At 39.2% G+C, this 25,317-nt stretch overlaps 2 protein-coding genes across 2 annotated transcripts in view; one reads left to right on the top strand and one right to left on the bottom strand.

Moving 5' to 3' along the window:
• LOC134802865 (adenosylhomocysteinase-like 1) overlaps positions 1-11,820 on the bottom strand; it is a 49,257-nt gene extending 37,437 nt beyond the window's left edge. The window contains exon 1 of the mRNA XM_063775600.1: positions 11,258-11,820. Coding sequence (XP_063631670.1) covers positions 11,258-11,501 — 244 coding nt within the window. The 5' untranslated portion in view covers positions 11,502-11,820. The remainder of the gene's footprint in view (positions 1-11,257) is intronic.
• Positions 11,821-12,171: 351 nt separating this feature from the next.
• Positions 12,172-25,317, top strand: LOC134802915 (uncharacterized). The gene is made up of 8 exons (XM_063775635.1): positions 12,172-12,261; positions 13,632-13,749; positions 16,498-16,664; positions 17,631-17,734; positions 19,126-19,277; positions 21,172-21,246; positions 21,541-21,656; positions 22,223-25,317. The coding sequence occupies exons 2-8, from the start codon at positions 13,638-13,640 to the stop codon at positions 23,339-23,341; spliced, it is 1,845 nt and encodes a 614-aa protein (XP_063631705.1). The 5' UTR covers positions 12,172-12,261; positions 13,632-13,637; the 3' UTR covers positions 23,342-25,317.

The raw sequence follows: 25,317 nt of genomic DNA, 5'->3' as shown, positions 1-25,317 counted from the left end.
ATAGTCTTTGCACCTGGCGGGGACCATCTCCGGATGTATCACATTGTGCGTTCGGGGATAGTATCCACCACATGTATCCCTTGCTTTTAGATTAACGTGCCTTAAAGGGCCTCTGCGCTGTTGGCTTCGTCCCCACGTACGCCTCCCAAAGGTCCGGGACCCCATGGTCCCGAGATATGGAAAAGACATGCAAATAATAATGTTAATTTTATCACATTTATAATACTTAACTCTGTTGGCGAAAGTTTTCCCAACATCTTTATTTATATATTTAATTTATATTTGTATATATGTATATCACTTCCAGAAGTAATTTATTAATGTAATCTACAACCAGAAGAATAACAACTTATCAGAAATCATCTAAACATACTTAAAAATCCTAAACGCTGCATACCGCTCTTACAAAGCAGGAACGCCGCACGACAATAAACATTTTTTTTAACAGAGTTATGAAAAAAAAATGTTTGACAAGTTTACTATTCTGTATAGTAGGATAACTGGGCTATTCACAGGTATTTTTTTTCTAGAGCAAATCCTCATAGTTTAAATTTTTTAGAGGATTTACGAAAAAAAAAATTAAAAGATTTTTTTTGAATTTTGAATTTCTCGATTTTTTTGTATGGGTGAGTGAAAATTTAGTCACATAACTGAATTCTTCATCCTCGAATTACACGAAAAAGACACCAAACTTGATATAGTTGCGAGATGTATGCAGATATAAAGCTTAGAGTGAGGCGCTCCGGAGGCACTTTTACCCCCCCTCCCCTGCCCACCTGCTGGGGGGAACCTCTTGGCAACCGGGCTTAATCAGCTCAGATCACCCCCAGGAACACCTGTTCCAAGCGGTTTGCTTTGTCTCCAAAATGCAAGGTGGTGGACCTTAGATCTCCTGCTATTGGTACGAGCCGGGGTTTGAACCCGCGACCTCCAGATTGCAAGTCGCACGCTCTTACCGCCAGGCCACCAGCGCTTTTAGTACGGAACCCTAACAATCGTTTTAAAGCAGAACCTACGTCTAATGTAATTTTGCGGCATCAAAAATACACACCGTACCGCCCTACAATAGAGCAACAGCGGGAATAACCAAACCAATATCCATTGATAGAGTATATAGGTCAGCGGTCAGACCGATGGATAAACAGAACAGTTCTAAAAACGTTTTACGAGCTTACAGTAAACACTGGCCTTTAACAACGGTTTCGTAATGTTACGGTAGATGTCGCTCTGCGCGTTCAAGGCGTATAAACAATAACGATTAAAACTAAAAAAAAAAACCCTACGCTACATGGCAACAAAATCCATTTTATGCCAAAAATGCCTTACATCATTTTGGAAGAGCTGATACTCTTTACTGGATCGATTTCTAAGAAACATTGCTATCTAAGAATCACAAAATTATGGGACACATTTTTTCATGTATGTCGTATGAGGCGTGAATGTACAAATGATTCTGAGTAAAATATTTGAGCCCAAGAAGTCAATATTTTGAAGACATAAATGAAATGTAATTTTTTTTGGGAAAACGCTCAATTACGAATGGATTTATATTGCTAAATAAATACAAATACAAATGTATTTATTTCAGTACTTTTTTACATCTGTATCATATGTATTTTTTAAATCGTCCATTTCCCATCTAACTTTAAGTTAAATTAATCGTACAGAATCAGTCATTTAGAACTTGTACTTACACAATTTTAATTAAAAACGTTTCAATCTACGCTTTTCGCAATTGAATTCTAGGTTTCAACCCGAGTCTTAATCACGAGACCTAACCATTATGTTACAGAAGGTCCTAAAAGCCAATACAGTCCAACAGTCCAATGAACTTTTTGAGGGCTCTACACTCCATTCTAGATAGGATTATACAGAAGTAAAACTAGTTCTAGTTCTTTATACTTAGAGCAATTTTTTTTGAGAAAGTTGCTCTTCATTTAAGAAAAACCGTAATAACAATAGGTACATCAACAACTTTATAAAATACAACTAACTGCAACTACCAAAGGTATCGTCTTGGGTCGTCCCATTCGTATTTCGTCAAGTTCTTAAATTAGTCCTATTCTGCTTTCGTCACTCATTCTACATTCGTCACAATCGTCGGTGGCTTTCAATGTAGAATGAGTGACGAAAGCAGAATAGGACTAATTTAAGAACTTGACGAAAAACGAATGGGACGACCCAAGACGATACCTTCAAACTAACGTATTACAATTACTTAGAGATGTATATATGGTATCTTAATGTCGAATTACATAAAAAAAACTATAATAATAATATAAAAAATACAGATACAAAAACACCAAAAAATATATATTTAGAGAAAATAAGGGGTTGTGCACAAATCACGCGAGGTGTTTTCGGCTACTTTTTGAACCCCCCTCACCCCTGGTGATATTTGGTGAGGTTTTTGGCTACCCCCCTCCCCCCACACAACCTCACGTGTATTTTTTTGAAATATTTCATTCGACCTAATTTTAAGAGAAATTTTATTTTTTATAGAAAATCTTGTTTATTTTTCTATTTTCGTTAAATAGACTCGCTAATATTTTGAAGTGCAGAGTGAAGATTTATGTTTAACGAAGCCGAGAAAAAGTATCTACTCATGTGGTAGGTGTTTTTTTCATAGTTTCGATCACTGTAGAAAAATACACGTGAGGTTTCCTTATACCCCCCCTCCCCCAACGTGATCTATCGTGATTTTTTCGTGACCCCCCCACCCCCTATCGAACCTCGCGTGATTTGTGCACAAGCCCTAAGACCGAAAACAATTATGCACTACATCCGTAGTACCAGTTTGACACTGACATCACTCACGTCTCAAGCGGCGGCGGTCAAGGCGGTCGCACTAATATAGCGAATACGAGCGAGATGCTTATATGCATGCATAAGTTACGCAGACGTTAGCGAATACGACAGTTTCACACTGCAAAGGCAGTCGTGGTCGTGGTAAGGCTACTAATCCAAATAAAGCCTGGCTTTCCGTTTGGGATTGAAACCCTCTCTTCTATAACCAGAACCCCTAGTGCAGTGGTGGGCAAACTTTCTTCATGGAGGGGCAGAAAGTTCAGGAAATTTAAGTGGAGGGCCAGAATTGTACTCGTATTGTGAAATAATTAGTGTATGCCATATACTAATTATTTCATAGGACCGGCGGCGGGCCGGATAAAATCCATTCGCGGGCCGGAGATGGCCCGCGGGCCGTACTTTGCCCACCACTGCCCTAGTGTAAATTTCATTCGAGAGCGTGACGAGCGTTCGCGTTTGCGTTCGTTATATTTATATGTATTTTTTTGTATGGGATTGTGAACAGCGCGCCAAGCGAGACGTTCTGAAAACTCAAAATCCCATACAAAATGACACTTAACGCAAACGCGTACGTCACGTCACGCTTCCGAATGAAATTTACACTATATAGGGATACAGCACTGTCTGTCCCAATTCGTAAGATTAGGTTGACAAAAAGCTAATAGTATAGAGCTAAGGCCTAAGGGTGGTATTCCACGGATCCACCTGTCCAATGTATATTGCGACTCACATTTTGCTTAATGAGATAGTGATACGCAATGACATTGGACAAAGAAATTAGACAGGTACAATACCACCCTAAGATCAAAGACATATGTAGTAACTTCGTATAAGATGAATAAAGTCTAAGGAAAAAACGTGCCTCGGAAATCAAGAAAAAGTCATTCTCGGATAGATGGCGCACACACCTTTAGCCTATGCTCGGCTAGATGGCGTGACGACACCGTTTCATATTTAACAATTTTAAGACATAGATATCAGTGAATGAACATGGGTCAAAATAAAATCATTTATCCATATATATATATTTTATTTGATAATTTTATACGTTTTAATTTTGAGTTTTAGTCGTGTGTCGATAGATGGCAATAAATTTACTGTGACTACAAAATTTACTATGACGGGACCCCTCTATACTATCTATTCTCTTTGCTAAGATGAAGAGAATATAGGAAGTCTTAACTAGCAAACTTGTTAACTAAGCCTTTGCGAAAACAGACAGGACGTAGTAACAAGTAGGAAAAGTATCGAATACAGTTACTTTTGAACAAACTTATGGCATTCGAAGTTTCTAGAACCCTCAACAATCACAAAAGGCACGAGAAGCCCCGACTTCTGAACGAAGTTACGCATATATTTAATTACACAAACGGGTCTACCGCGATATAATTTCATTGTTTTTACCTTTAATTCCGACGTTTCAGCTGAGTTGCACCAGCTGTGGTCACGGAAAGACTGACGTCCCAACAAATGTCAACGGAGATATTAATAAAACACCACTAAACTACCCGAAATTAGTTTATAAAAATGTTCGAGGTAGACAAAGAAATTGCAGCTACCCGTTAAAGTATAATGTTTATTGTCCACGGCACGACACGCAGCACTCACAGTATCCGTACACTGGTCCGAAGATATATCCGCTGATTTCATCATTTGAATCACTGGTCCCCAAGTAGACAATAATTTAATAATATGTATACAAAACGCGAGAGTTTAAAGTGTTATATTGCGAAGTTACGCCGTTTTATGTATAATCAGGGTGGGAAAGGTCAGCATAAATATAGTTTGTAGATTTCTAATAGGCCCCGACGGCTAATCCTTAAGTAAAACCGCATGTGCTACTTACCTGCATAAAAGGGTCTTAATTATTCTATTTGGCACCTGAGCGCGGGCTAGTCCAACACTCAAAAAACCAGTGTAGGTGCGCTCTCCGATAACGCGCCTTTGTTACGCATCTCGATGACACATTTTAGACTGTTTCTGTAGCGTTCGACTCGCCGGCACTCAGTAACCGTAGTACTGAGTGCCGGCGAGTTGAACGGACCACACACATCCTAACAAAATATTTATTCATTAGTTCATTTTGAATCTTGTTGCAATTTCCATAGGAGTTGTAATTCAATTACCTGGGTAAAGTGAACGAACGTTTTTTTATGCAGGTGGTAGCACGAGCGGTTTTACTTAACAATACACAAAGGATTAGCCGTCGAGCTTATTAGAAATCTACAAACTATACAGAGATGTAGTGCATAATTGTTGTGCATCTTATTTTCTCGGGAACGTTCGTATTTGTCATGCTACTTCAGTCAACTGCCCGCCGCCCCTAGAGAACAACATTCTAACTAAGTACATAAATGTATGCCCCTTCCCCCTCCCATATGAACTGCCCCCCTTCCCCCTCCCATATGAACTGCCCCCCTCCCCCCTGTCCATTAGGTAAACTAGGTAGAGGTAGAGCTAGAGAATAAAGTTTCATCCCGTTTAATGAAGTAACTTCACCTTAAAGTAGTCAATTTCTTTCCCCCGAGTCCTTTTATATCACGACGGTATAAAACATGAGTAAGGCCAGGCGTGGCTTACTCCGCGATTTCGTCGCTTTGCAACAGGTAGCTACAAGTACATCCGTCCCACACACAGACTTAAATATACCATAGATGACGCAAATGCATCTACTTCGCGTGTCCGAACCCCGACCAAGCGTCGAGGTTGGCCGTCGCAATTGACATTCCACGCGCGCCAGTTGTTGCAGCCGGTAGTCCGTAAAAAATTAAAAAATGCCTCGTTGCGTGGTAATTAACTGCAACAGCCCAAAAATTGCAAGCACCCAAGGGCAAGGGCATATTTCCTATCACAGGTATTTATCATTTTAATATAATTTTAAAATGATATTATGCGTAAATTCATTTTAAAACAATTTTTTAAGTATTCCAAGTTGTGATTCCAATAATATACCTAAGTAACTATAGATTAACGTTACAAAACTATATTTACATTACATTGCGCGTTTGCTTTGAGCGTTTGATCTGACGTTGTGAGTTAAGAGACGATGAATATCGAAACTAGCGATACTGTCGCGCATCGCTTCGACTTCGTGGTACAGCCCGTTTATCATTCGTCTGTCAAATTCAGCGACTAGTGTTGTTCGTTCTACCGATCGGTTCTAATAAACGATTTTAATCGATATCGGACAGATGAATGATATATATATTTTTTTAATAGTGATTGATAAAAAAAATCATGTCCTAATTTTACACGACACCTTTAAAACGAGGGTAATTTAAACATATATGATTGCATGTTTATACGTTTATAAATTTCTATTGTGTTAAAAAAACTTTCATTATTTTTGTTTTCCACATGATCCAGTCATAGATTTTGAAAATACCAGTTTCATTGAAGGGAAAAGTTGGGAAGATCATTCGTCTGTTTTTATCATTCTTCTGTCTTTATCATTCGTCTGTCAGAAAATCAATGTCATTGATGACAATCGATTTGTGATTTTTGGCGTGGTTCGCGGGGTAGCGGGGAGTGAGCGAGCGAGACCGCCAACATAAAATCTATGAGTATGAGCAAGACAGTTGAATCGTAGCGGGGCAGAGGGGCATCGGTGTCTTTGAATCGGTTAGGATTTCCCATCACTAAATTGCGGCTGTGACGTCACAGTAGGTGGTAAAAAGTCGGCACGCTTGGTTTCAATACAAATCGTGATATTGGCTTCATCTATGGTATATTTAAGTCTGTGGTCCCACACCAATTTTGGTGGGTAGCCATAAGCCGCGCGTGGCGCTGTCGCCACCTAGCGGTCATATCTGTCCTAATCGTAACAGACGCGTTTTGTTAGAGAGTGAATATTCTGTACCTAGTACTATAATTTATTCTGTGTTACGGCGCCCACATATTTCCCCTGACTTGGACACTGTATTAGAACTGGACAGATGGACACACTCACGTCATCACATCTACATGGCGCCATCTTGCCCATACCTCCCCACTTCAAAAACAGCCAAACGGCCTAGCCACGAGATTGCGCGACTGGCTTCGGCTAAGGCGACAACCATAGGTTGGAGTAAGACACAGTGATCGGACCTTTCGTTCCCACCTATAGATTTCGCCTTAGCCGAAGCTAGTCGCGCAATGTCGTGGCCAGACCGTTACCTGTACCGTCTTTACCATAAGGGCACACGGGACCCGTGCCCAGGGCTCACATCCTCAGGGAGCCCCGAAGGACAGACAGTAATAATATATTTGATTACCCATAATAAATAGAAGATCATAGTAGTAAAATGTTAGTTTAATTAGCTGTCTTTACATTCCTAAAGATCCCCAAATTCTTATGTGTCCAAGGGCCCCAGCATAGTTTAAGACGGCCCTGGCCGTAACCACGAACAGAACCAACGGCGCATAAGACCTTTCACAACAAACGTGTCGTATGAAAATATGAATATCACTTGAGACGTGAGAGACGTTGAATAATTCCAGAATAATGTATTATGAACGGTCATAAATAAAACATAGCGCTCATCAAATTAAGTATGTTGAGGGCGTTTGGGGGTGAAAACATTTATTAACTATATTCTGTATCTTTAGGTATTTACCAAAGAGTAAACAAAATCTACCCTCAAATGGCTCCTTAAGCCAGTTGAGGGTAGATGAAAACATTACATGATCAAATAATGTAGGTTAAAGTCAGGTCGCTCAGTGACAGATCCAGGCGGTTTTGTATTTGGTTGGTTAACCATTAAATGTTATTACTACCCGAAAAATTTAAAATTGTTTGTTTACTTTTATTTAAATACCTAAAGATACAGACTATAAATAACCCTCAAGTTGTCGTATAAAAGTACAGTCAGCAGCGGTTGTGTCTATTAACAGACGTAAATGCGCCTATTCCACCTATCCCTACCGCGATATCCCCGTCAGTGGGGATATATGGAATATTTTTCCATCTATTTCTACTGGTAGTGATACATGGAATCTAGTCGTCCATCTATCCCCCCTATTTTTGAATGGTAGGGCCAGATGGAATTTATTTCGCTTTTCCCAACTACTTTCCCCCTGGTAGAAATCGGTGGATTTTTTTCCACGTGTACCTATTGATTTCCCCCCTGGTGGGGATAGATAACTTTTTTTCCACATTAACCTCTTTTTTCCTCTCCAGGTGGGGACAGGTGGATTTTTTGTTACCAATCCCTACTGCTTTGTTGTTTGGTAGGGATATATGGAATTTCTTCCACTCGTCCCTGCTACCTTGTCGTTTGGTAGGGTTATATGGAATTTCTTCCCCTCGTCCCTGCTACCTTGCTGTTTGGTAGGGATATATGGAATTTCTTCCACTCGTCCCTGCTACGTAGCTGTTTGGTAGGTATATTATGGAATTTCTTACAGTCGTCCCGTCCCTGCTACCTAGTCGTCTAGTAGGGATATATATGGAATTTCATCCACTCGCCCTGCTACCTATTAGCTGTTTAAGGCCTGCGCAAACCGGCGGACCGCAGCGCAGATCACCCAGGAGGATTAACGTGCTCCTCGATACCGCGGAGTAACAATCCTCCGTGATGCTCCGAGATTGGTCTCAGAGCATTCAAATTTATGCCTGAATGAAATTGAAATAGGGAAGAATACACATTGATAAATTTAAAGTGATCTGAGCTAAAACTTCCATGTATCCCTACCAAAATACAATCAGGTAAAGATGATTGGAAAGTTTCCATGTATTTCAACCAAAATAAGAATCAGGTAAAGATAATTGGAAAAGTTTCCATGTATCCCTACCAAAATACAATCAGGTTAAGATGATTGGAAAAGTTTCCATGTATCCCTACCAAAATACAATCAGGTTAAGATGATTGGAAAAGTTTCCATGGACCAAATAGCGAGGTTGTAGGGATAAGTGAAAAAAAATCCACCTATCCCCACCGGCGGGGAAACCAATGAGTATACATAGAAATAATTCCACCTGTCCCCCCCAGGGGGAAAAACAGTAGGTACGGGTGGATAAAAATCCATTTATCCCTACCAGGGGGAAAATGGTAGGGATATGCGGAAAAAAATCCATTTGGCATCAATTAGTAGGGATAGATGGAAAAGTATCCCTACTAGTAGAAATAGATGGACAAATATTCCACGTATCCCCACTGGGGGGGATATCGCGGTAGGGATAAGTGGAATAGGCGCGGCCAACGCACACGTGGGGTCCATGCGACTTGTAGCTTCAGAGGCCGCTAGGCAGACTGTATACGGTTGTTTGCCGTTCGTTTAATTATTTAATAGAAGAAGTATGGCATGAGTGAGATTCATACCCTGGATCTTGGGTCTCAAAATCAGTCACACCTAGAGGTGCTATTAGATTTGGGTGGGTGAAGAGTTTTAAAATAAAAATATGTATTCTGCCTGTATTTAGGGCTTGTGCACAAATCACGCGAGGTCCGATAGGGGGGGGGGGGTCACGAAAAAATCACGACATATCACGTTGGGGGAGGGGGGATATAAGGAGACCTCATGTGCATTTTTCTACAGTGAACGAAACTGAGAAAAAATACCTACCACATGAGCAGATACTTTTTCTCGGTTTCGTTAAACATAAATCTTCACTCCGTACTTCAAAGTAGCCAGTCTATTTTACGAAATTTTGGAGCGCGTGGCCTTGACCGGTCGGAGAGATTTTTTTTTAAATACACGTGAGGTTATGTGGGTGTAGGGGTTGGGGGTAGCCAAAAACCTCACGAAATATCACCAAGGGGGAGGGGGGGTCAAAAAGTAGCCGAAAACACCTCGCGTGATTTGTGCACCACCCCTTAGGTAGAAATCAAATCCATATCAAATCTATTTAAGTATCTATAACAAACATCTGTGTATCACAATTACAAACTAGTACTTAGTCCTATTTCTCCTGTATAAGTTATGTCTTGTAGGAAAGAGGTTGGCGTGTGACTGATTATATTTTCCAGTCAAAATGGTAAAATCTGTTCAATGTATTCCGCAACAGGCTGTGATAGAACATTTTGAACAACACAACTATCTCAGTTTAGATGGATACCATAATGTTGATTACATACCTAAAACAGTGTATGTATTATCAATATCATCCACATTGTTAACTAACAAATATAAACCTTATTCCATAGATATAAGGTCCATATTTGGGTAAGAATGTTGCTGATATTATTCTTTACAATAGCGAACTCTAATTCAACTAAATAAAGTATATATTTCAATGTTCTGTAGATAGTGACATGAATAAAGCCAATTAAAGAGTGAATGTTAACAAAGTTGTGTGAAGTTTAGAGTATTCATTTTAATTGAAACCTTAATAGTGTATTGTTAGAGTTTTTTCTTAGTTATACTGATTATTTTCATACAAATTTATAATAGGTACTTTTTATAATTATGAAATTAATAAAGGTTTAAGAAAAATTTACTTGATTGGCCCTGACATCTCATATACTTAATATAACTTTTTTTTTCAATGAGTATGATTAGTTGATTTAAAAACAACAAAAAAACTTATTATGTATCAATAACTTTACATTAATGATATTTTTTGATATTAATGAGATTAATGAGCGACAGTTTACTTCTAGTTACATGTCTAAGATATTGTTCAGTATCTAACATTACTAGAGCCTTATGAGATATTATTGGACCTATTTATGTGCAAATTATTAAATAGATCATACAGAGGAAACCCTACCAAATTAGAGGGAGTTATAGTGATAATAATGATGGCCTGCAGACCTTGGGTAAAGGTCCCATTATGATTATAGCACCATAAACTTGCTCAAACATGTCTACCATGCCTAATTTTACCCAGCTTAAAAAACAATAACACTCCACCAATTCTGTCTATATTCTAATTCCTAATAATGATTACCTTACTAAACCAAGCCAAGCCAAGCGCCAAGTGGACCCCGTCAGGCTCCCATGAGCCGTGGCAAAATGCCGGGACAATGTGAGGAAGATGATGAATAATTGCCTTACTCCAATGGGGTTGGCGACTATCAAAGATTTGCATAGATGACACCAGCATTTTAGGTTTTTCCGGTCTCTAGTTTTGATCTATGAGATTTAAATAAAGCTAGCATCCAGGACAGGAAAGTTAAAAAAAAAAACAAGAATTTGACACAATTCTAGGGATTGACAGGAAAACCTATGCTGGCCCCATTTGTAAAATACTTCGACCAGCCAACCCTACTAAAGATAAAATACTTAATGATTCAATGAATATGATTCAGAAGAAAACTATACAAATTTACAAGACTCCTGAATTTATTTGTTTTAAGAAATATATCTCTGTAAAATGCACCAGCTTTAACAAAACTTACGTTAACATTAATCTTCATTTATAAATAGACTAGAGCTTCAAAATAAAAAGTTCAACAACACAGCAAGCAATTAAAATAATTTGAATTCCTGCCAACACTACAAAAACAACAAACTTTTTTAAACTCACCAGTATAGGACGTAGAACTGTACGAATCCGCCGACGATGCCGACAGCGATCTACTTCTATATCTTGCAGATTTTTTTAGGGCTCCAGACTTGACCCTGGGGCCTTCAAACTTCCCAGCAGCCCCTTCTACTGTGGAGCCCCCTCGCACTTGCCCGGGGTCTGTTACAGGACTATCGCTGGCCACATTCGCCGCAGAAACACTTTCTTTCCGATGCTGATTGGGTTCTCCGTGACCATCAGACATTTTTTATAAAAAAAATGTATACTTTTTTTTTACGGTTTTCGTGACTTCTTACTAGTAGAACGGTGGGTTAAACTATTTAATCAATAAATTATAAATGTACTAAAAATGATACCGTTTTATGTAAGCGCGTAAAATAAAAATATCAATAATAACACCACAATTTAGCCGCAACGGCTATACTTCTTTGATCCTAACGAATAAACACAAACTACGTTAATAAATAAATTCTTTGGTTTAATTAATACAGTTCTTTTAAAGCTTTTTGCATTTTGGTTAAGATAAGTAATACATGAGTAATACTATATCGGAAAATCGTTTTTCCAGCTACACTTCCGCCCGTAGTTTTACACCCCTCCACTTCACCCCCTGAAATGACTGAAATGTCATTTTTCGATCGGCCCAAGATCCGGCGACATAAGTTGTCCAAACCGGTATTTATCGACGTTTTCATGTAAGGTCAATTACCTTTTTATTTATACTAAAATGATTCGAGTTAGTGATAACACATTTTTAACAAGCCTAAATTACGTTTTGATACTTTTGATATTAAACTTTTGTTTCATTGCTTTGTAAATAAATTCAAACAGAAATATTCGTTGTCAATTTATAAAACCGGCTTTATCGTTAAATCGTAAATCCACGTAAACCGTTTCGGTACGTCGCTAGTCTTACCAATATGGCAGTGATACGTATGACAACTGCAACTCCACTACACAGCTAGGAAATAATAACTTATTATTTGTTCATAATACTTTATTTGGTGAGTAAAACTACGAGAAATTACCTTAAAAACAATATAAGTAAGCGATGGCTGGTAAAAATATAGTTCGAGTTTGATTTATAAAACGTGTCAGAGCTGCAAGAAAAGGTCAATTTTGAAATCTGTCGTGGTTTTTACCGGCATATATTTGCATTTACGTGAGAAATAAGCAGCACACATGTGTAACATGTGTGTTAGGAGCGTATTAAAATAAACATAGTAAGAATGGGATACTATTTTAATTGATTCTTGTGCGTATTACATGATTTTGTGGTAAGCGATTTGATGCTTCACTCAAATCTATATAGACGTATTTCCCCAAGTCGTGTCTAAACTGCAGCTTTCTTTGTTCCATCTTGCTGCCTGTTACCGATTACAGAGTTGTATGTTTACGTCCGTATATGTGATACTGATATGTTGAGATTTCATAGGCATTGTTTACATATGACATTAGCCATACCTATTTATTCACAAGTTGTTATTTATGAAAGAACATTCGTCAAAACAATCATGTTTGTGACTCATATTTTATGGTTTTAAGTAAAATTTTGTTGCTCTGCTGTTGTTCGTGTTTATGTTGTATGTTAACCTACGTGTGTGTACAACATATCTAATAGCAATCTAATTTGAAGGAAATAAAATTAACACAAGTTAGTATGGTGCTATAATTTATGATCCCTAGTACTTAAATGTCCAGGAGTGAGCTTGCTAGGGCTAGGCCAACTTAGGGTGTCCAGGTAAAATCTGACATGTCCAGCATTTTATGCCTCTGTACAGCTAAATGTTCACATATTCAGCGATCCTCTCAGGGGTCATCCTCTAAGAATATGTCTGCAGTTGTGTCTAATTGCCACGACTCTTTTCATAAATTTTGTATGGGTTGTGGCAATTAGGCTGCACTTACAGACACATTTTTTTAGAACAACCTAATGGTCTTTAACAAATTGACTATGGCTAATAATTGTATTTCTGGATTTATGCATATTTCAACCCTAATTCATAATTTTTTGGTGTATTTTATTATGATCATACTCTTGTGTTTTTTTAAACTCCAAGCTAAATACATTTAAGTAAACTGAATGACATACCTATTTAATTTTCTAGTCTTTTTATTTAGGTACTTCATAATTATTGTCGCAAAAAGTAATTAAGTCATTGCGCTAACTTTCTTCCAGCTCTAGTTTTCGTCCACTTATTACAATCCTTAATGTCTAAACAATTTATCTATCTACATAAAAATTATAGGTACATCGCAAGTAGCAAATTAAAAATGAAATATATTATTTGCTAATCCGTCAAGTGGACGAAAACTAGAGCATGGACGGACACTAGCGCAATGACATATATCTTAAATAGTATATATGATATAGCACATAATGTCGACCCCGGGGCGCGGGCGCGGTTACTCCGGCCGCCACCATCTGCGCTCCCCCAGGCCCGGCGACGACGATGCGCGCGCCTTGGCTGAATTGAGCCCAAGAGCTACAGGTACATAATTTATATTATCATCATCATATTGGCCACTGTTGAGCATAGGTCTTTTTTCGAGTATGCCACTTGTCCTGGTCTAGATGTGGCCCGCAATCAGTATTGTAAGTACATAATATCTGGGAGACCGAGCTTTGCTCAGTAAACTTATAAAAACTCACGAATTTGCGTTTTCCCAGAGATAAGACCTAGCTAGATCGATTTTTCAGCTCCGAAAACCCCTTCGAATCGTTAGAACCGTTTCCGAGATCCCTGAAATATATATATAAATAAAAAAGAATTGCTCGTTTAAAGGTATTAGATAGATAGAGGTGCAGCAAAAGAGCAAAGTTGGTTATTGCTGTGAGTTCTAATTATAAATCTAGAGCAAGCGCAAAATTCTACGATTTAGACTATTGAGCATAGGGAAGGGCTCGAAGAGTGTTGGCTTCCAAATAGTGTTTACAACCCACTTCATTATTTTTTCTTTTTGCCCGAAATTAATATATGTATCACTTAATTTTTTACTACCATTACAAAGATACACTATTTGTGATATACCTATGATAAAGTTTTTAAATATAAAATAATTACAAACCCCGAAAACACCGTTCAATATCACATAATAAACATTATCAACTTCTGGATTTTTCCAAGCTTTCCGACTTTTCGTCTTAAAACGAATGTAATTTTTATAAATCGAAAATATTGCGAAAAATTTAACCCTTAAATCATCACCCTACTACTTGACGTTTGGTATAAAGGTGTTTGCAAGAACGTAAGCCTTTTTTTTTTAAATCTTTGTAGACATTTGGCAACACTATGCATTTAAGGGTTAAGGTCAGAAAGACAATGTAAGTTTAGTAATAGGGATTAAGGACCCTTTGGGAATACTTAGATTATTTTCCTGTCCCCGTGACAAAACTATCCTCTCAAATATCGACTCTATTGCCAAAGCTTGAAGATTCAAATTACAACAGCAGCTCATACAGGTAGACGGCTAACTTTAACAATGATGTTACCACCGCCACACTGTTATACTTACCGCAAACCGGGGTCGTAATATTTCTCACTCACACTTGCACAGTCGTAGAAGGAGTGAAAGAGAAGATAATACGATCTCAATCGTAATCTTATAACAATTCGTAAACGTTATTGCAAAGATATGGGGCATTATCTATGAAAAGGGACCTTATTGTCGATGGCGCTTACGCCGCACAGCGTCGCGCGGCATTGTATTTATATCGGAGCATCGTTAATAATGGCGTAAACGCAATCGATAATAAGGTCCCTTTTCATAGATAACGTCACATAGTCCATCGATACTCAAATAAGGATGTAGGTACCTGTTAATTTTTACTACCTGTAAAGCTACCTGTCACTTTAAAGTACAATGCCCACCCTCACTATTGTATTGTGTACCGCGATCAGTCGTAGTCATAATTTGGTCGTTCATTGTGGTGTATCTGTTAGCTCCCTGTATTCGCGTGGAAATAGTGATCTATTTAATAATTTAAATACAAAAATGGGTGTCGAAATAGTTACGGATTCTGATATTCCTGATACGACAGGTAACATAAAGTTAAGTTAGTCAATAAAATACAAGTTTCTTGATTGAAACTACTAATCTTATTACCTTTAAACGAGCAATTCTTGTATACATACATATATATATATTTATTTATTTATATATTTCGGGCTTTTCGGAAACTGCTCTAAAGATTTCGATGAAATTTGCTATATGGGGATTTTTAGGGGCGACAAATCGATCTAGCTAGGTCTTATCTCTGGGAAAACGCGCATTTTTGAGTGTTTATATGTTTTCCGAGCAAAGCTCGGTCTGCCAGATATTATGGACTGATGATGCTAAATTCCGAAGATGATATTTCAATAGGTAAAGTAGGTATGGTTTTCATGTAACTGATCCTATTAAGGTTTCGTGCCCAAAGGGTAAGGGTGTCCGTCTGTCTGTCGCCAGGCTGTATCTCATGAACCGTGATAGCCTAGCTAGACAGTTGAAATTTTCACAGATGATGTATTTCTGTTGCCGCTATAACAACAAATATTAAAAAGTACGGAACCCTCGGTGGGCGAGTCCGGCACGCACTAGTCCGGTTTTTTTTAAGTAGAGGAGAGGTGGCATGTAGGAGCCAAGTCTTGAAAGAGCCGCTTGCTTTAATATGTTAGTTTCAGAGCGAATTTTGTATGTCCGTGCGTTGGCAAAGAGCCACCTTCATGCCACTTACCCCTACCTACTGAATGTTTTTTTTACTAAACTAACAATCGTATCTATATCATTTCACCAAATAACATATTATGGGTGATTTTTATTTGTCCTTTAAAATTTAACACATAGTCATCGAGAAATACAATTGTTTTCTGTTAAAATCATTTATTTACAAACAAGATATAATGTATACAGTGGTATTACTAAAATAAATCAATAACTAGCTTAAATCTAAAATACGCCCTTGAGGCATTGTACCAAGGATGCTGGCGGCATTTCCTCGCTGTATCGCAATGCTGATACGTTGTGCGAGGTGGCCCCCAGCTCTTCGGTCACCAGTTACGTCAACCAGACGCTTCGCGATTTCTGCGAACAACTTATGCGCGCTGGGACCCCATGGACCTAGAGTTTCAACTCCAAATGGTACAAAATGGTACTCTCTTCTCTACCGAGCCTTTTTTTCTAGATACATTTTACTGTATAATGAGAATCACCCAAAATCATTCACTCATCATCCCATTAATAATCGAAACAATTTAAAGCTCCCATGTTCACAGACAAAGAGCCCAAACAGGAGAAAGAGAAGGAAGATGTGGGAGACAAGGAGAGGAAGAGAGAGGAAGTGAAGTATCATGTGACCGGGGAAGATGAAACGGCTATGAAAGAGCTGCTCCAGATTGAGGAGCAGTACACTCCGCTTCTGACATTGGTGAGTTTTGGTCTTTAATTATTATAATTATAACCAAACAGAGAAAGATGTGGGAGACGGGGAGAGTAAGAGAGGGAGAGAAGTATCATGTGAGCGGGGAAGATGAAACAGCTTTGAAAGAACTGCTGCAGATTGAGGAACAGTACACTCCGCTTCTAACATTGGTGAGTTTTGATCTTTAATAAAAAAAAATAAAGATTTCTTTTATTATAAAGAGAAAGATGTGGGAGACAGGGAGAGTAAGAGAGAGAGAAGTATCATGTGAGCGGGGAAGATGAAGCGGCTTTGAAAGAGCTGCTGCAGATTGAGGAGCAGTACACTTCGCTTCTGACATTGCTGGTGAGTTTAAAATTTTGATCTTTACCAATATTATAGGCGGAAAGAGAAAAAAGTGGGAGACAGGGAGAGAAAGAGAGAGGGAATCATCATGTGAGCGGAGAAGATGAAACGGCTTTGAAAAAGCTGCTGCAGATTGAGGAGCAGTACACTCCGCTTCTGACATTGGTGAGTTTTGGTCTTTAATTATTATAAAGAGAAAGATGTGAGAGACAGGGAGAGTAAGAGAGAGAGAAGTATCATGTGTGTATCCGGTATCCGGCCTATCCGGCCCTTATTTATAAATCCGGCCGGATACCGGATAGTGACTTAGTCTGCGGCTGGAGACCGGATAGTAATATTGCTTGATTTTCGAGTAAACAAATTGGATTTAAGAAACAGTCACTGTCAAATTAAACATTCCACTCACTTGCTCGCGCACTCATTTCGAACCTAAAAATTAGTCATCGCGAACGTTCACTACGAAACCTGCACAATACGCACCCGAAAAACCGAAATTAAGTATACTTACGCCGGCCGAATATTCGGCGGCCGGATACCGAATATTCGGCTGATGGTCAGGCCGAACATCCGGTATCCGGCCAAACAACTATCCGTTGCATCTCTAGTACTATTACTATTTATTTTCAGTTGGAACAGTTCTCGCCGGGCGAGGACGGCATCGCGTTTAACAGAAAGTTGAAAAATTTCGAGACTACGGTGTCCAGCATATGTCCTGATGAGACGCGTCTGCAGTAAGTTTATTTTAGGTTTACTTCTAAAGTCTGTATCTTTAGGTATTTAAATAAAAGTAAACAAAATCTGCACCTTCTCCAAAAGTAGAAAAATGAAATTTACTGTCTGAAATAAAGGATTATTACATATTACGAACAAAATCTACCCTCAAATGGCTCCTCAAGCCAGTTGAGGGTAGATGAAAACATTACATGATCAAATAATGTAGGTTAAAGTCAGGTCGTTCAGTGACAGATCCAGGCGGTTTTGTATTTGGTTGGTTAACCAATAGATGTTACAACTACCCGAAAATTTACAAATTAATTGTTTACCTTTATTTAAATACCTAAAGATACTGAGTATAAAATGTATTCATCCTTACTGTCCTATCATGTAAACAAACACTTCTCAAAGACATTATCACTCTTTTCTTTGGAATTAAAGTGTCATTCTATAGAACTTGCTAACTATGTAAACAAACCGCCATATTGAAACTGTCACTGAATGATGATTTCAGTATGGCGGGTGTGTTTACATAGTTAGCAAGTTCCATAGGATGACACTTTACACCATAATCGTCACTTAAATGTTGTATACTTAAAGAATCTCACAAAGTATTGAACTCAACCAAATAACCACTGAAAAATATAATATCTAATGAGTTTTTCATCAATAATCGCAGTAACGAACGGATCACCTCAAAAACATGTGTCATTACGATGTCTAGATTGTCTATGAATCGTATTGTTGAAATGACACTTTGACGTCACGTTTGTTTACATGATAACTTCAAAAAAACTTCAAACATTTATCCAGCAAATAGGCCACAAGGGCACTTTTACACGTCAACATTGAATTTACATACAAGCAAAAATAATAACAATACATCAACAATTTTATAAAATACAACTAACTGCAACTTCCAATTCAACGTATTACAATTACTTAGAGATGTATATGGTGTCTTAACCCGTGGAGCGCCCTAAACAGACACGTGTGCTGGTAACTAGTATAGGAGTTCCATACTACGGTAATTCTGGGGCGCTCCAGGGGTTAATGTCGAATTACAAAAAAATACAGATCGATAAACACAAAAAAAAAAATCTATATTTATTTAGAGGTGTAAATGTCTCTAGGTGTCAGAACTAATAAGATTATATAGTTTATGAAATTATCCTTAGAGATGTGTAGGGTTTCCAAAAGATAAGACACATAAGGTTGCTTCAGATGCCCGAGGGCAAACTGTCCAGAAATAGAAGCCTCGCAGTCAACTCAAGGAATGAAACAAAGATTTTCACGTTCTACGATATGCCTGGGAATTTCACGATCTGCCTGATCTTACCGACATATATATACTACCATCTTTTGTTACTAGTTCGGCCAAACTTTAATTTATATATAATCTTTACAGACAAGCTTTCGGGTCGTTCCGCGCGGCGGCGCTGCTGTCGGCCGTGACGTCACGCAAGCTGGCGGCCGTGGGCGCCTCCTTCACGCGCCAGTCACGACAGCAGTTACTGCGCGGCGCTCTACTAAACGTCGTTATGCAGGGGACATTCTCTAGTGAGTATCTATAAACTGGTACTAGCCAAGTTTTGAGTGGCGCTGCTGTCGACCGTGACGTCACGCAAGCTGGCGGCCGTGGGCGCCTCCTTCACGCGCCAGTCACGACAGCAGTTACTGCGCGGCGCTCTACTAAACGTCGTTATGCAGGGGACATTCTCTAGTGAGTATCTATAAACTGGTACTAGCCAAGTTTTGAGTGGCGCTGCTGTCGACCGTGACGTCACGTAAACTGGCGGCCGTGGGCGCCTCCTTCACGCGCCAGTCACGACAGCAGTTACTGCGCGGCGCTCTACTAAACGTCGTTATGCAGGGGACATTCTCTAGTGAGTATCTATAAACTGGTACTAGCCAAGTTTTGAGTGGCGCTGCTGTCGACCGTGACGTCACGTAAACTGGCGGCCGTGGGCGCCTCCTTCACGCGCCAGTTACGACAGCAGTTACTGCGCGGCGCTCTACTAAACGTCGTTATGCAGGGGACATTCTCTAGTGAGTATCTATAAACTGGTACTAGCCAAGTTTTGAGTGGCGCTGCTGTCGACCGTGACGTCACGTAAACTGGCGGCCGTGGGCGCCTCCTTCACGCGCCAGTCACGACAGCAGTTACTGCGCGGCGCTCTACTAAACGTCGTTATGCAGGGGACATTCTCTAGTGAGTATCTATAAACTGGTACTAGCCAAGTTTTGAGTGGCGCTGCTGTCGACCGTGACGTCACGTAAACTGGCGGCCGTGGGCGCCTCCTTCACGCGCCAGTCACGACAGCAGTTACTGCGCGGCGCTCTACTAAACGTCGTTATGCAGGGGACATTCTCTAGTGAGTATCTATAAACTGGTACTAGCCAAGTTTTGAGTGGCGCTGCTGTCGACCGTGACGTCACGTAAACTGGCGGCCGTGGGCGCCTCCTTCACGCGCCAGTCACGACAGCAGTTACTGCGCGGCGCTCTACTAAACGTCGTTATGCAGGGGACATTCTCCAGTGAGTATCTATAAACTGGTACTAGCCAAGTTTTGAGTGGCGCTGCTGTCGGCCGTGACGTCACGTAAACTGGCGGCCGTGGGCGCCTCCTTCACGCGCCAGTCACGACAGCAGTTACTATGCGACGCTATATTTACTAAACGTCGTTATGCAGGGGACATTCTCTAGTGAGTATCTATATTTATAAACTGGTACAGATGTAGTGCATAGTCTAATAAAACATGGTCTTCCATTCCCAGAGTGACACGGGCCTACGTCACAACAACATGGCCGCTATATATAGCGCTAATATCGCATATTATCATATAGCGCTGTCGCATGATGACGTAGGCCCGTGTCAGTTAGGTGACCTAGAAAAGACGGGAATGGAGTACCAGGCGGAGTATATTATTATACCATGATGTAGTGCATGTGCGACTGTGCGTACAAGGATGGAAGGAAGATAAGTACACTACCTAAATTAATAAGGAGTATTACTGCAATGTTCTGCCGCCAGAGTGCAGCACTAGCTCCTCACATACTGTGCCTTTACCTGTCGATTCCCACGATGTGACGTCACCATAAGCGTTGCGACTCATATATGAGTCGTGGGAGAGGAGGGGTAAACTGTTTTTTGTCAAATTTTCACAGACAATAAAATATGGCATTGATGCATCAAGGCGGTTTGTTAACAAGGGCCTACCGGGAAACGCGAAAATCTGCATTTAGTTATCTTCCTCTTTATCGCTCGAATCTGCAAGAGTGATAGAGAGGTTAGATAACGAAATTTCGATTTTCTTGTTTCGCGGTAGACCCCCAGATCGTAACGGATAGTAGTAGTGGCGCCCCCTACGCAGAGTTTCGCGTAATATTCCCTATTGGGGATTACTTACTCACTCCATATATTAATTAATGTACAACCTTGTTTTGTTTACAGAATTGGACGTGCTAGAAAGAGCCAATCCGCTATTCCTCATTAATGCTGCTAACCTCATGGGGGATTATTTCGCTGGTAACTATCGTAGAATACTATGGAATAAATAATAAATAAATATCAGGGGGCATCTTACACAGATCAACCTAGCCCCAAACTAAGCAAAGCTTGTACTATGGCTGCTAGGCGACGATATACATACGTATATAGATAAATACATACTTATATACATAGAAATACACCCATGACTCAGGAACAAATATCTGTGTTCCTGAGTCATGGGTGTTTTTTATGTATATAAGTATGTTTACAAAGTAAAGATTGCTGTGTGCTAGCAAAAAAAATTAACCCATTGAAATTATGCCATTGCAGAAGCGCGTCTATGCAACGGTAATAAGGTGCACATCCTGGCCGGTCCACTGCTGCAGTACATGAAGGCGCTGCTCGCGAGTGATGACATTCGCGCACATCGCAGTCTCGCTACGCAGGTAATTTTGCCACAGAATAAGTAATAGTACTATCATACCGAACGGCCACGCCCCGCCCCGCCCCGACTCGCATGACCTCGCCCCGCGACTGGCCGCGACATGCATCTGGCGCACTACTGGCGTCCTCTCAGTAAAGCGACTTACCCACACATACACAATGACGCGTGTACAGACGTGCCGCGCTCACATATAAACGCAAATGATTTTTGATGTATGGCGTGTCCGCCCTGTGATTTGGCTCTACTTTCCTCTTAGCGGCACTAATTGCAACATTCCATTAACCCGGGTTAACCGGTTAAACCTGGAGTTACCATGGTTACCAGTCCAATTTGACACTGGGTTAACGGTTTAACCACTTAAAACAAACTAAGTATTTTTGAGCATCCGTGCCTCCCCTGTGGAAACTTCGAACATTATAGTAGCGACCCACAGATTTAAAAGCTGCTTCATAATTCTTAGAGGAGGCAATTTTTTTTCGCGATTACTACAACTAATAATTTACCCCATTAGTCATGTTTTAGTTTAGACAAAGTTTGGATAAAATTTTGTATTTTTTTTATTTCCAGTTAATGCAGAATGGCAGAGAACTCCTCTCAGTTTTATCACAAGAGTTGGATGAGCTCTCCATATCCATCCGTCTCCGTCTCCTCTCCCCGCCTCCCTCCAGCATCATCTGGCTCCTGCTATCCGCAGACCTCTGCCTCAACAAGTTCCTCCCGCTGCCCAACACGCTACAACAGTTCTACGCTGCACACCTAGACCTAGCCTCCGAAGATAACTACAGCGAAGTCAGCTACGGATCGTGGAAGAAAAGCCCGGAGAAAGAAGAGTATAACAGAACTGATGTCAGCTCAGACTTAAGCGACAAAGTCTCTCAGAACATCTCTCAAATAAGCCTCGACGGGGACGGAGAAATGAAACCCAAACTAAGACCTATATTAGGTGCTGGTGCCGGACTTCTAAGACAGGAACAAGCTTTATCCGTCAGCCAAGATAACTTTGAGACTTGGACTAGCAAAAACAGTCTTAGCAAGCGATATGATTTGAACTCTTGGCGGCAGGAAGAGGAAAAGAAAGAGGAGGAACCTGTGTTCAACCCTACTGTTCTACCCCCAAATCTACAGAACTATCCAGTTACTGTCCCAGATTACCCACCACCTAACGTACCAAATGTTAACAGATTCAACAACTACTTGCAAGAGAATTATCCTAACTATTTACAGCAAGGCGACGGAGCGTACATACAAAACTCGTATACCTCTAACACTAATTTCAACTCTCAAGGAGATGGTTTCGTTCAACAGTTCCCAAACGACCGACCAGCTCCGGAGAGAGTCAACAACGAAGTACAAAAAACAAGCGCCAGGCGGCCTGTAGAAAACTGGAGGAAAGATAAAGAGGTCGAAGATCCAAACAAAAATAGACAGAGGAATTGGACTCGACAGCGCTCTAAAGATAGCGTAACTGATGAAAAAGAGCCAGAAAAAGAGGAGAGATACCGATCGAACTCTAGAAGTTCCCGAGAGAAAGTCCCCGGTAGATTCCGGCGTAACAGCACAGAGAATCCAGACGGAGCTGTGAGCGGTACCGGCAAGACTCCACCCAGAAGACATGTCTCCGATGTCCCGAGGAGTCAGAAATATTGGGACCACGACGATAGATGTGACAAAGATTATAGCAGTTAGTGATTTAAATATAAAATAATTCTAGTAAAATTTTAAGTGACTGTGTGAAATTCATGTGGGTTTTGCGGTAGCCAAGATTTCTGATTCCTACGAAAGCAATGTGACTACAAATATTATAATCAAATTTTTTTTCATAAACCAGGGATAAATTAATGAAGAGTGATAAATCAAACACAAAAAGCAAGAACAAGAAAACAAGGGGTTTTTGTATATTATAAAAATAAATAAATAAATTATTATTTTCTTCTCACTGATCATTGATAACAAAAAATAAGAGATTTCATTTCTGTGTCGTCACTCTTTTGAACACAAAATAAGTTGTTTACATGTAGTACAGATGTAGTTCGTAATTGTTTTCCATCGTACTTTCTCGGAAACGTTCGTATTTGTCATGCTACTTCAGCCAACCTCAGTACTTTTTGTGCCGAGACTGACTGAAATAGCAAGACATGTTCGTACGTTTCCCTGAAATAATTATGCACTATAACTGTGGTGCTACTATTTTTTCAAGGGGTGTACTTTTACACCAGCATCAATGTAATATATAAAAAGATGAAAAATGCATGCCTCAGAAATTGAAAAAGTGACAACTTTGCCCATGTATCAGAAACAGGAAAGTTTTAACTTTGCCTGACGACGAAATAAAAGTGACTCCAAGTCTCCTAAATTCTGTTATCAGTTTCAATTTGCTGCCATCCCACATATCGTGGCGATCCTTATACGAATGTCATAGAGTTCATATTGGCAGGGCAATAGTAATAACCTATGTAATTTTCAGATATTTATAAAAAAGCGAAAGATAATTTTGATTGGTCTTAAATAGATCACGTTGGTGAAGTAGATAAATGAAGTTTATTAATAAAATGGTTGCTGAAATATTATCAATTTTGACTAATGTTACAAATAACGGATTTAAAGTTAAGTCCAAAAGTAGCATCGTAGTCTTAAATATTAGGTTTATTAAAACAAGGTAACCAAATAAGTCAGTTGGGTTGTTGTTAACTTTGAACTATGATCCTATCAAAACATGAAACCTGAATTATTCCCCTAACCTATACAGCATAAAAATAAACTCATTATTTTTCATATTTTACAAAAAAAAAACTATCAACTAGCAAAATTTTGTTTAAAAAATCAATTATTTTCGTATATACATCCCGGGACCTTTATCCCTTTATATTATTTGCTCAATTCTCTACAATCAGTACCTTAATTCATGACAAAAATAGAAATATTCCAATAGATACAGGATTTAGATATTAATGATGTGATTCGCATTTTTGTACCATCAAATCTGTCAACTTTGCCCTTTAATTTTTTGTGCAAAAATTATGCTAATCAATAAACATGGCCGAAGTTGAAAATTTGATGGTAACAAATTTGCGGATTATGTCTGTAAAGAATATAGTTATACTTATAAAATAAACGAAGGTTAATTTAATACACTTTAGTATAATAGAAATAAATAGGTACACTACTAGACACTCCAATAGATTTACTCAATTATGAATACACATATTCTAAATTTGTGTTGTATTTCATAAAGACAGTGCTCATATTATTTCCATTGTAACATTAATGAAATGCATAATATTAAATTAATTTGTGTAATTAGTCCATAATCTAGATGTTTATTTAAATTATAGTCATAGTTTTTCTATGTAAGTTAGTTCGGTGCATTTATATGAAACTAAAAACATCAAAGAAATGGGTTGTCTATCGCAGAATAATGACAATCAAAATACTATTAATAATATGCACAGTCTGCATAATATACTAGTTAATCAAAACTAGACGTTGGGCAAATCATGTTACTGTATATTACATGCCGATTTCTAAACTAGGCGCATATTTGCCTTAAAAATCAAGGAATAAAATGAATTAAAATAGGTATGAAATCCTAAAGTACTTAGTGTTAGTTAGGAATTTAGGAAGTATGGACAACCCAATATAGGCTCCAAGATTTCATAGGATAA

The sequence above is a fragment of the Cydia splendana genome, chromosome 25, assembly GCF_910591565.1.
Source record: "Cydia splendana chromosome 25, ilCydSple1.2, whole genome shotgun sequence".
In the NCBI taxonomy this organism is placed as follows: domain Eukaryota; kingdom Metazoa; phylum Arthropoda; class Insecta; order Lepidoptera; family Tortricidae; genus Cydia; species Cydia splendana.
Note: the sequence above shows the minus strand (reverse complement) of the source record. Positions and strands in the feature narration are given on the sequence as shown.

What these genes read in the sequence shown, in the direction of transcription:
- LOC134802915 (XM_063775635.1), top strand. Translation starts at nt 13,638, where the DNA reads ATGTCGACCCCGGGGCGCGGGCGCGGTTACTCCGGCCGCCACCATCTG. An exon ending in CCTGATGAGACGCGTCTGCA is followed by an intron (nt 17,735 to 19,125) that starts GTAAGTTTATTT and finishes TAATCTTTACAG; the next exon opens with ACAAGCTTTCGGGTCGTTCC. An exon ending in CATGGGGGATTATTTCGCTG is followed by an intron (nt 21,247 to 21,540) that starts GTAACTATCGTA and finishes ATGCCATTGCAG; the next exon opens with AAGCGCGTCTATGCAACGGT.